This window comes from Ochotona princeps, chromosome 7 (assembly GCF_030435755.1).
Source record: "Ochotona princeps isolate mOchPri1 chromosome 7, mOchPri1.hap1, whole genome shotgun sequence".
Lineage (NCBI taxonomy): Eukaryota > Metazoa > Chordata > Mammalia > Lagomorpha > Ochotonidae > Ochotona > Ochotona princeps.
The window spans coordinates 64,929,109-64,941,273 of record NC_080838.1 but is presented as its reverse complement, the minus strand read 5'-3'; the positions used below and the strand labels follow the sequence as shown (position 1 = coordinate 64,941,273).

At 43.9% G+C, this 12,165-nt stretch overlaps 1 protein-coding gene across 1 annotated transcript in view; it reads left to right on the top strand.

Annotated features, from left to right (window-relative positions):
* FRAS1 (Fraser extracellular matrix complex subunit 1) overlaps positions 1-12,165 on the top strand; it is a 277,676-nt gene that overhangs the window by 260,978 nt on the left and 4,533 nt on the right. Inside the window, exon 70 of the mRNA XM_058666643.1 lies at positions 9,980-10,146. Within this exon, the coding sequence (XP_058522626.1) occupies positions 9,980-10,146 (167 nt within the window). The remainder of the gene's footprint in view (positions 1-9,979; positions 10,147-12,165) is intronic.

Below are 12,165 nucleotides of genomic sequence, written 5' to 3'. Positions count from 1 at the left end.
AAAATCCCTGGAAACACCCTCAAATCTTCCCTTACTCCAACACTACCAGCAAAGGTTATGGACTTCCCTTTTAGGGTATACCTGGAAATCCAATCATTCAATCACTGCCAATGTGCCAACAGTCCCAGTAAGAGCCCTTGTCTCTTACCTGGGTTATTCAAGTAAATCCCCTTGTGGCTTCACCCTGCTGTCCTTGCTCAACCCAGCAGATCCCATACACTGTTAAATTTTGAGACAGTGAAAGTACAAGCCTTAAATCCTTAAGGTACAGGTAAGATCTTACATGATCTGGCCTCCAGTGACCACTCTGATCATATCTCCCTAACTCACTGCAGAACAGACACCCTGGTAGGCTGGCCGTTCTCTGACGTATCAGATACCTTGAGTCTCAGTACCTTTACCTGGAGAGCTTCCTCCACAGACCATGTGGTAGCTCTGCATTTTGTGTGCCAAGGAGCCTGCATCCTGTCTCTCAAAATGGCTGAACCGGAGACTTGCAAGATGGCTGACATAGGAAGATGGATGTGAGGGAGCCCACAGACAGAGAGGGATAGAACGCGACAAAAGCATAAGTGGAGCAGCATAGACCTGCCTGCAAAGAGAGGAGCGTGAAGTTACCTGGACAGTGTGGAGCCAAAAAAATCCACAAAATTTGGAAGAGCAACCAGGAAAACAAACGAAACAAGGCAGGGAAGACAGCGTTCCTCTCCAGACCTGCTGAGTCACAGCCACCGGGAGCCGCCCCTGCAGCCACAGGAGACACAGCAGCCACAGAAACCGCCGGCAGCCGCCATACCCGCCACAGACCCTGACCCGCCGCCGCCAGGAGCTGCACCCACGGCGAAAGTCCTCACCAGAGGCAGAGGCAGACTGCAAGAACTTGAGGTTAGAGGGAGCTGGGTAGGGGCAGCAGTGGGTCAGAGGCTCCGGGAGTTAACTCTCCAGCGGCACACACAGACCCTGAACATCCTTGGTACTCATCTCCCCATCCCTCCACCCCCCCGGCGATTCCAGCCTCTGGGGACACAAGGCAAGTGCCTTGAAACTGCCAAAACTGTCTTGGAGTTGACGCACAGCGGTCCTGTGCGCTGAGGAGAAAGGCAGAAGGCACACTGAATACTCCCCCGTGCCTTGCAGACTGGCACACAGCTAGGTGGTACTGACCCACAGGAACCCGCACCTCTGGACTGTGCGGACCCGGGTGTGCCTCTGGGCTGGGCGGTCCTGTGCGAGCGCTGGGGTGGGCGGTCCCCTGCACTCGGGTGGGCGGTCCCATGCTGCTGGGGTGGGCGGACCTGCGCAGGAGGCGCTTCTAGAGAGCACCTGGAACAACCCACGCCCTACAGTCCTGTGCTTGGAAAACACACCAGGAGGGCACTGCAGTTCCGCATGCAGGAGGCGTTCCCAGAGAGCGCCTGGAACCTCCACGCCCTGCAGTCCCTGACACTGGGGACACACCGAGAAAGCACCTAGAATCCTCTGTGCCCTGTGTTCCTGCGCACAGGGGGCGCACACAGAGTGCCTTCATTCCCCCACGTCCTGTGGTCGCATACGTGTAGGGAACGAGCTGAGAGTGCGCTTTGAATCTGCTGGGCCTTGGAAGTGGCGCCCTGAGGTCCAGTGTACTGGAGACGCACCAAAAGTGCCTTGAAAATTCCCGCACCCTGCTACTCCACGCCTGCACGCTCTGATCTCTACAGGATAGCGCTTGGAGACCCCTCAGCAAGCTGGTGCCTGGTTCTCTCAAAAACAAACACTAGACTAGGGTGAGAATCCAGCAACACCTTGGACCACAAATATGGGAAGAAATAAGAGAGTTAGTGACGTAGACACAGCTTGCTCCGTCCCAAAAAGCCACCATAAAGCCTGGTCAATTGCAGAGATTACAGATGAAGAAATTGAAGATGTCTCTGATAAGGAGTTCAGAAAAATAATTATAAAACTCTTCAGAGACAATGAAAAGCAATGGGACGAGCTCAAAGATTTTAAAAACCACATAATCACAGAAACAAAATCGCTCAAAAACGAGATCCTAGACTTGAAGAACAAAGTTGAGAGCTTAGCCAACAGAATTACAGCAGCAGAAGACAGGATATCCGACTTGGAAGATTCCCAGAATGAAAGCAGGCAGATTATTAACCAACTAGAGTCACAACTACACAAGGCAACCAAGACGATCCAGGAGATGAATGACAACATCAAGAAGTCAAATATCAGAATCATGGGGCTCCCAGAAGGAGTGGAAAGAGAGACAGGCATACAACCAGTACTTGAGGAAATTATGCAGGAGAACTTCCAAAATACCTGGAACATGAACCCAATCCAAATTCAGGAAGGCCAGAGGACTCCCCACAGGGTGGACCCAAAACGATCCTCCCCAAGACATGTGGTAATCAAGCTACCATCCAATGAATACAAAGAAAGAATCCTAAGGTTAGCACAAACCAAAGAGAAGCTTACATTTAGGGGCAGGACCATCAGAATCACTGCTGACTTCTCAGAACAGACGCTCCAGGCAAGAAGGGAGTGGAACAAAATCTTTCAAGTACTGAAAGAGAACAACTGTCAACCAAGAATACTCTACCCAGCAAAGATTTCATTTGTATACGAGAACGAAACTAGATACTTCCACAGCAAAGAGAAACTAGAAGAATATGCCAACACAAAACCAACTCTACAAAATCTCCTTAGAAATGCGCTACTCTCAGAAAAAAAGGAAGCAAGCCATAAGCAAGAATGGCAATCAGGGAGATCTCAATAAAGTCCATCCACAGAAACGACAATCAACTACCGACAACCTCAAAATCACAGGTATATGTCACGGCAAAATTATTAATTTCTCAATATTAACCCTCAACACAAATGGCTTAAATTCATCACTCAAAAGGCACCGATTAGCAGACTGGGTTAAAAACCAGGACGGAACTATATGCTGCTTGCAAGAAACACATCTAACCAGAAGGAACTTCAGGAAACTTAAAGTGAAAGGGTGGAAACAAATATTCCATGCCAATGGACGAGAAAAAAAGGCTGGTGTGGCAGTCCTATTCTCAGATGATACGGACTTCAAAGTAACAAATGTCAAAAAGGACAGGGAAGGGTGCTACATCTTCTTGAAAGGGAGGATCCAACAAGAACCAATCGCAATTCTTAACATATATGCTCCTAGCCCGGATGCACCCAGCTACGTGAAACAACTACTTTTGGACTTAAAGGGAGACATAGATGAACATACGACAATTCTGGGAGACCTGAACACCCCACTAACACCAATAGATAGATCAACGCAGCAAAAGCTCAACAGAGAAGCCACAGAACTCACACAAACAATAGAACAACTGGACCTAGTAGACGTCTATAGAATATTTCATCCTAAGGCCACAGACTACACCTTCTTCTCAGCAGTGCATGGCACCTTCTCCAGGATAGACCACATAATAGGACACAAAGCAAGTTTAACTAACTACAAAAATATCAGAATCATACCATGTACCTTCTCAGACCATCACGGAGTGAAATTGGAAATGAACAACTCAAAATGCCCCAGGAAACATGTAAATTCCTGGAGGCTGAACAATATGCTATTAAACGAACAATGGGTTAGAGAAGAAATTAAAGACGAGATCAAAAAATTTATGGAAACCAATGAAAACCCAGATTCAAAAGTCCAAAACTTATGGGACACCGCCAAAGCAGTGTTATGTGATAAGTTTATTGCAATAAGCGCGCACGTCAAAGCCCAAGAAAGGCAACAAATGCAGGAATTAAGCACACACCTCCAGGAATTGGAAAAGCAACAGCAGAAGGACCCCACAAACAAGAGGAAACAAGAAATTATCAAAACAAGACAAGAACTAAATCAGATAGAAATTTAAAAAACCATTCAGAAAATAAATGAATCAAAAAGCTGGTTCTTTGAGAGGATAAACAAAATAGATACCCCACTGGCCCGACTAACAAAGAAAAAACAAGACAAAGCAAGAATTAGCAGCATCAAAGATGAAAAAGGCAACATAACAACAGACGCTACTACCATTAAGGAAATAATTAGAAATTATTACAAAGAACTATACGCCAACAAATTCGATAACCACTTGGAAATGGAAAGATTCCTAGACTCCCACCACTTACCAAAACTCACCCCAGAAGCAACAGAAGACCTGAATAAACCTATCACCGAATCAGAAATAGAATCAGTGATTAAAGAGCTCCCAGCAAAGAAAAGCCCAGGCCCAGATGGCTTTACCACAGAATTCTACAAAACATTCCAACCAGAGCTAACCCCAATCCTTTACAAGCTCTTCAAAACAATAGAAAAGGAAGCAACTCTTCCAAACTCATTCTATGAAGCCAATATCACCTTAATCCCCAAACCAAATAGAGAATTAACAGAGAAGGAAAACTACAGACCGATCTCCCTGATGAACGTTGACGCTAAGATTCTCAACAAAATCCTTGCCAATAGAATACAAAAAAACATCAGACAGATCATCCATCCAGACCAAGTAGGTTTCATCCAGGGAATGCAGGGATGGTTCAACATAAGGAAATCCATAAATGTGATACATCACATCCAAAAACTGAAAAACAAAAACCATATAATAGTATCAATAGACGCAGAAAACGCCTTCGACAAAATTCAACACCATTTCATGTTAAAAACCCTAACCAAGGTAGGGATAGAAGGAACAATCCACAATATAATCAAAGCAATATATGAAAAACCCAATGCCAGCATCATACTAAATGGAGAAAAACTGGACCCCTTCCCACTGAGATCTGGAACAAGACAAGGCTGCCGACTATCACTGCTGCTATTCAATATAGTCCTAGAGGTACTTGCAGAAGCCATAAGACAAGACAAAGAAATCAAAGGAATCCAAATTGGAAATGAAGAAGTCAAGCTTTCACTATTCGCAGACGACATGATTCTCTACATAGAAGAACCAAAAAAACTCAATACAAAGACTCCTAGAACTCATACGAGAATTTGGCAGAGTGGCAGGATACAAGATAAATGAACAAAAATCAACAGCCATAGTGTATGCAAATGGCCGCAAGATGGAAGAAGATCTAACCAACAAGCTACCATTCAAAATAACAGAAAAGCATGAAATATCTGGGAATAAATTTAACCAAAAGCGAAGAAGACCTTTATGAAGAAAATTACAAAACACTCAAAAAACAAATAGAACAAGACCTCGAAAGATGGAACAACATCCCATGCTCCTGGATAGGCAAAATTAATATCAGCAAAATGTCTATACTACCAAAAGCAATATATATATTCAATGCAATCCCAATCAAATTACCCACAGCATTCTTCATCGAACTGGAAAAAATGATACACAGATTCATCTGGAAACACAAAAAAACATGAATAGCCAGAACCACTCTGAAGAACAGGAACTTAACAGGGGGAATCACAGTACCAGATCTATGGACATACTATAGGGCAGTGGTCATCAAAACAGCCTGGTACTGGCACAAAGATAGAGAGGAAGATCAGTGGAACAGAATAGAAACAACAGATGGAAACCCACACAGATACAGTCAATTAATCTTTGACAAAAAGACAGACAACAACCCAAGCAAATGGAAAGGTCTGTTCAATAAATGCTGTTGGGACAACTGGTTGATAGCCTGCAGAAACAAAAAGATAGACCCACATCTCTCACCATACACCAAGATCGAATCTAAATGGATAAAAGACCTAAACCTACATCCAGAAACCTTCAAACTGTTGGAAGAAAATGTTGGAAACACACTGCAACACTTAGGGGTAGGCCCTCACTTCCTAAAAAAGACTCCGAAAGCAGTAGAAATCGAGACCAAAATAAACAATTGGGACCTCATCAAACTAAGAAGTTTCTGTACAGTTAGAGAAACAATCAATAAAGTAAAAAGGCAACCCACAGAATGGGAGAAGATCTTCGCACATGACATAGGTGATAGAGGGCTGATCTCCAGAATATACAAAGATCTCCAGAGAAACCAAAACACCAGAACAAACTGCTCAAGAAATGGGCACGGGAAATGGGCAGACATTTCACAAAAGAACAAACCCAAATGGCAAACAAGCATATGAAAAAGTGCTCAAGTTCCCTGGCAATAAGGGAAATCCAAATGAAGACAACAATGAGGTACCACCTAACTCCAGTAAGGATGGCACACATACATAATACCACCAAAACTTGCTGGCGAGGATGTGGGGAAAGGGAACCCTTCTCCACTGCTGGTGGGACTGCAGATTTGTACAGCCTCTATGGGAATCAGTTTGGCGAATACTCAAACAACTCAAAATCAACATACCATATGACCCAGCAATAGCACTCCTAGGGATATATCCAAAACATCTCCTACACAAGAAACCAACATGCACGCCTATGTTCATAGCAGCACAATCTACAATCGCAAAAACCTGGAAGCAGCCAAAATGCCCATCAGCGGAAGACTGGATAAGAAAGCTATGGTTCATCTACTCCATGGAATACTACTCAGCTATTAAAAAAAACGAAATGCAGTTCTTTGTGCTCAAATGGGCCCGACTGGAATCCATCATGCTAAGAGAAATGAACCAATCCCAAAAGGTTAAATACCACATGTTTGCCTTAATCTGAGATGAAAAGATGACAACTTGGAAGATAGTACCTGTATATTGTAATATTAGTGCAATCTCTAACAACCTGTATCCAATGCAATAAGATAACGCGATATAATCTATAAACCAATAATTAATGTCAGAATACTTAAGATCTACATCGAAAAACTGTAAAACCTACTATACCGTCAATATGCTATGTTAACCTGTAATGGGGAGGGAGTGCAGGGAAATCTTTCAGGACCATAAAAAGAGTGAGAAAAAAGTACAATATAGCCTATCAAGGTCAAATCTGGTAATTCATAGACAACAGACTCAAAGCGGCACTAAACAACAATAAAACTACTATACCAATGCATGAGGGGGGAATCGGGTGCGATCCTGACAGCCTCTTAACAGGAGGTCATGTGCGTGGAGCAGGGGGGCACTCCAGAGTGGAGCAGGTGGTAAGGAGGAAGCTTGGATCCCAACCATGAAGACTCCCAGACCTTCACCACAAACTATTAATACGAGCAACAAGGACTATACCCCAACTGCCAAGGAGGCCACAGGGAATTGGATGCCCTCGGAGGCTGAGTACTCTGAGGTCACCCACCCCCAACCGGAGCTTCCACAGGGGATGGAAGAAGTCCAAACACTACCGTGCAGAAACCAACGTCATCGGAAAGACAACCAGAAGCCCTGAGCAGTCTGCAGAAACAGAAGAACAATAAATGTCCTTCGGGACCAGGGAGGAGAGCTTTCTCTGGTCCGAGCCTGGCTCCACCTCTGGACCCCCCCTCCCTTGCAATGACCATCGGGATTGCTTCGAAAACCCCTCACAGCAAACAATCATACAAACTAAAAAAAAAAAAAAAAAAAAAAAACCCTAAAATAAATTAACAACAGAAAGTAGAACTTGAAATCTGACAGGAAAGAGCTGGCATGGATTGGCTCATGCCTCGCTGGGTGGGACACAAAGATTAGTCACTCCTCACCATGGTGTTGAGGATTTTCCTGCACCTCCCCCCCCAAAAAAAAAATGTTCTGCACCGTAAATGTCGACAAATGTCTTGTTAGAGTTACAAGCCAGTCTAGATTATCCTAAAATCTTCCAAGATCAGCAAAATTTTACTTTAACACAACAAATGGCTAAATACTATAATGAAATAGACACGAAACAGCTGAATGGTACCTTATAGCCATTTTAAGGTATATAGCAGACGGTCCTGTATATGAACTAAAATTGAAATGTCACTGAGCTAATCATAGGTTGTGGTTAGGACTTTTTTTTTTTTTTTTTCTTTAACATACTGGTTACTCAAAACCATGTCAATTCCATAACGTTGCATTGCTGTTGATGTTTTATTGGGACTCTTAATTTACTGGGATGATATTCTACCAGCTCTAACTTCAGACCAGAAAAGGTCTGCCCAAGAAACTGTTCAACCCATCTGGACAATAAGTAGCTGGACTCTATGCTTGGTATATGTTTGCAAGGAAAGAATCTTGATTGAATTTGAACTGTAATACTGCATCAAGGTGGAGGAATCCACCAGGGGGGAGGGGAGGGGAGGGGGAGGGATGGGGGGATTCCCAGAGCCTATGAAACTGTCACATAATGCAAAATAACTAATTAAAAAAATGGCTGAACCAATTTTTAGCCCTGCCTCTGTCATTTAGAATTTCCGGCTGAACCTCCTAACGTTCCCTTTATCATGTTACATGATTTTTAACATTTACACACTAGCTCTTGTTAAGACGTAACCTCCCTGTAGGCACGTTTCTCTGTATTAGCCATAGATGAATGAATTTCCATTACTCAACAGTATCTGTTGCCTAATGCATGCTCAGTAAATATTTGAATAAATTAGTCTGAGGCAATCAAGATTGTGGAATAGGGACCTGTCAAGGAGCTAAAGAAGGTAGGGTTGACTTCATCCTAGTGAGAGGAAGCAAGAGGAAGAAGTAAAGGCCAAAGCCACTGAAGGTCATGTCAGACATGTTGCTCTAAGAGCTATGGGGAACCATTGGAGAATTTTAAGCAAAGTTGATTTTTTTTTTAATTTTTTAAAATTTCTCTCTAGTCTATCAGCTGTGATGGGTGAGCTAAAACAGAGCCAAGAGGTTACATAAAGACTTTTCCATTTACAAAAAATAAATGTCAACCTCTGTTCCAGGTGATTACAGCAAAATCCCTGGAAACACCCTCAAGTCTTCCCTTACTCCAACACTACCAGCAAAGGTTATGGACTTCCCCAATCATTCAGTCACTGCCAATGTGCCAACAGTCCCAGTAAGAGCCCTTGTCTCTTACCTGGGTTATTCTGATAGACTAGAGAGAAATAAACCCAACTCCAGGAAGGCCAGCACATATGCAATCCAGAAAGATTGAGATTATAAAAGAATAATATGCTGAGTTTGAGGTTGCTTTGCAACAGCCATTAAGTACAGTCATCACAAGTGTCATCCTAGAGCTCAGAGGTGAAATCTCAATTGGATGAGTTTGGCATCACTGCCTTAGAGATGGCCAATGCAGTAAAAGGGCCAAAAGCATTGCAGTGAAATTCAGGTAGATGATCCTAGGACTGGACTTTTACCTGCCAGAGGTAAGCACAAAAGGCGGGACTGAGAAAGTGAGGTAGCAAGGAGCCAAGGAAGGGTGTCACCCAGCACTGAAACAAGTCTTGATCAGACTGAATGAGTCAAAGTTTCAGTGTTTGTGTACTGGGAAAATTAGCTGGGTATCATGGCTCTGAACCTTTTAGAAATCAAAGGGCACCTAGGGGACTCAGAATGAAAATATAGAAAAAGGAAAAAAAAAAGCGAAGGGTTTACCTTAATGATAGGTATTCCCTAAAGAAAAGAGGCTCGTGTAGCTCTTAATTTTCAAAGCTAAAACACGTAAGATGAGATTGGCCCCATTTACTGAGCCTCTGATTCTTGGCTGTAATGCATCACAGAGATGATGTCATGATAGGAGCACCTGCAAATGGGAGAGACCACATGGTGGGACAGGGAACCCTAGGGCATCAGAGGTCCCAGGACAATGAGCTAATGACCCAACACAAGACCCCAGCTCTTAAAGGCCCCATCACTTCTAGATCTCACCACGCTGTGATCCAGGCTTCCTATATCTGAACCTGTAAGGTACAAAGCACATCTACTCCATGGCAGCCCCAACGGATTCTAAAGGCTAATTAAATTATTCCTGGTCCAAAAAAGCACAGGTAGCCTCAGAACCAAATAAAATCCTTCTCTCATGGGTGTCTATTCAGGAAGTACCCAACCTTCAAAATAAGGCTTGGGGCACAACAGTGAGAATGGAGAAGGGAGGCAGCTCAGATGACAGGTGCAGAGTTGATCTGCCCTCAAGGCTCCCGCTTTTCCTACATCTAGATTCCTGATACCCATCGCGTTCCAGCAGACCAACCGCCCCGTGCCTGTGGTGTATTCGCTCAACACTGAATTTCAGCTGTGCAATAATGAGAAGGTGTTCCTGATGGATCCCAACACGTCAGACATGTCCCTGGCCGAGATGGACTACAAAGGAGCCTTCTCAAAAGGTAAGCTTCTGATTCTTCCTGGGCAAGACCGCCCTAGCAGCTCTGCTGATCTGCTTTCCTTATCAGCATAAGCTCCCCTGAGTTGGTTCCAGGGCAGCCAAGGATACTGAATCAAGGAAGAGACCCACATCCTTCCTGTGTCACAAGGGCATCACATGCATGGCACCCCAATGATGACAGTGTACTCACACGGAAAATCACTGACATTTCCCATCTGATTTTTTACCCACTATCCTGCTTTGGCCTAAATTGCTTCATCTCAGTTTCTCAGAGACTGCAGCAACATCCCCATCGCCTGCCAGCCTAAATGGGATGAGGGACACCTTATTCCACACTGTGCTTTCACTACTAGAATTGTCCCTGTGCCTACCACTTCCACCCCAAACATGGGTCTCTTGACTTTTCCAAAGCTAGCTCCTTAACTCAGGTCTCCATCCATTGATCAACCTCCTCCAAGGACTTTCCCTGGCCACACCAATGTCAGATGGATTTCCATAGTTCCACTTTTGTAGAATGCTGTTTGAAGTAGTCACAATTTTTAATATGCAACATGCTTACTAAATAATATCTACTGTCTATTTTTGCCACTATAATATAAACTACAATCAAATCTGCATACCATAACACCTGTGCCCAGGTCTACATTACTGAACAAATGAATTAATTACCCCTGACAGCCTCTTTCTTTTATCTCCTCTCATATCTTACAAAATGCATTCAGGTCCTTCCCAATTCAGAAAGAAATGTGCCACCTAGCCTAACTTGCCCTGCTAGCATCAGCCCAAACTACTGCTTTTCTTTTCTCTGGCAAACTTCCCAAGTGAGGAGTTCACCATGTCTCCCAAGCCCCTCTTCTCCATCACACCTACATCCCTTTGCTTCCTACCAAGGATCAAGGATTCTTTAGTCAAGGACACCTAACCCATGTGTTTTGACATGTTTGCTATTTGGATTCCTAGGCATCATCATTGTATACCATGTGGCCTCTTAGCTCACTTCTCTCTCACCTATCCAGAGTCTCTGCCCTTGGCCTTCCATGCTTGTGTTCCCACATGCCAGGCTTGGCTCCTCTGAACACTGTAACTGGTTATCCCACAATTCGGATCACTTGTTTGCTCTGATCACCCTAGATTCCTACCACAACACAGCCATTCCATAAAATCTGGCCTCATCCTTAATCTCCCCTGAGCTTTCTTTCTAGGCTTCCACAAGTGGACCTGTAATTGCTGACTCTCTCCAAGAGGGAGGCCATCCAGACTTGCCTAGAACTGGACTTTTTTCCTCCAAAATGAGTGCCTTTCGCTTGTGCTATCCACTGCCAGCCCCACCAACATCACACCTGTACTCAGGTTAATTCAGTAGGACTCCGGGGTATCTTCAGAATCCATCCCTTGTCTTACAATTGTGTTTTAGATGCCCATGTCTCATTAGAACACTAGAATATGCCCATACAGTCCCTGTGACTCAATTCCCCTCATCTTTGCTCCACTCTCTATGTTCCTGAAGTCTAGCGATGGTATTCTTACTCCCCTGCCTTATAAGCTTCAACAGTATGTTACTTAGATAATCAAATCAGTGCAGTTAGGAAATACCCAAGGGAAAATAGACTATCTCACCCTCTACACACCTTCCTGCACCCCAAGTCATTAACTTTCTTGGATCTCTATATGGTCAATGTTTAAATGAGCACAGGCTCAGATTCCCTTCCCATTAACTCTTGACTGTGGGATCTTAGCTGTGACACTCAGAATCTACCTCTTGGGCTCTTGAGAGGATTAAATAAGATGGTGGAGGAAAAGAACTAGGCACTGTGGCAGGCATGAAAGAAACAATTCCTACACCAAGGCTCACACTCATCTAGCATTCGGAATTTTTCCTAGACTATCTTTTACCTAGAATATTCTACTCTTCTCTCCTAAATGCTCTGAAATTTGTCTATCTTGATTTCAAGATACTCCCAAATACTTATCCTTGGTCCTTTCATAGCCATTCCTAAGCAGATTTGTATGTTGGCTTTGT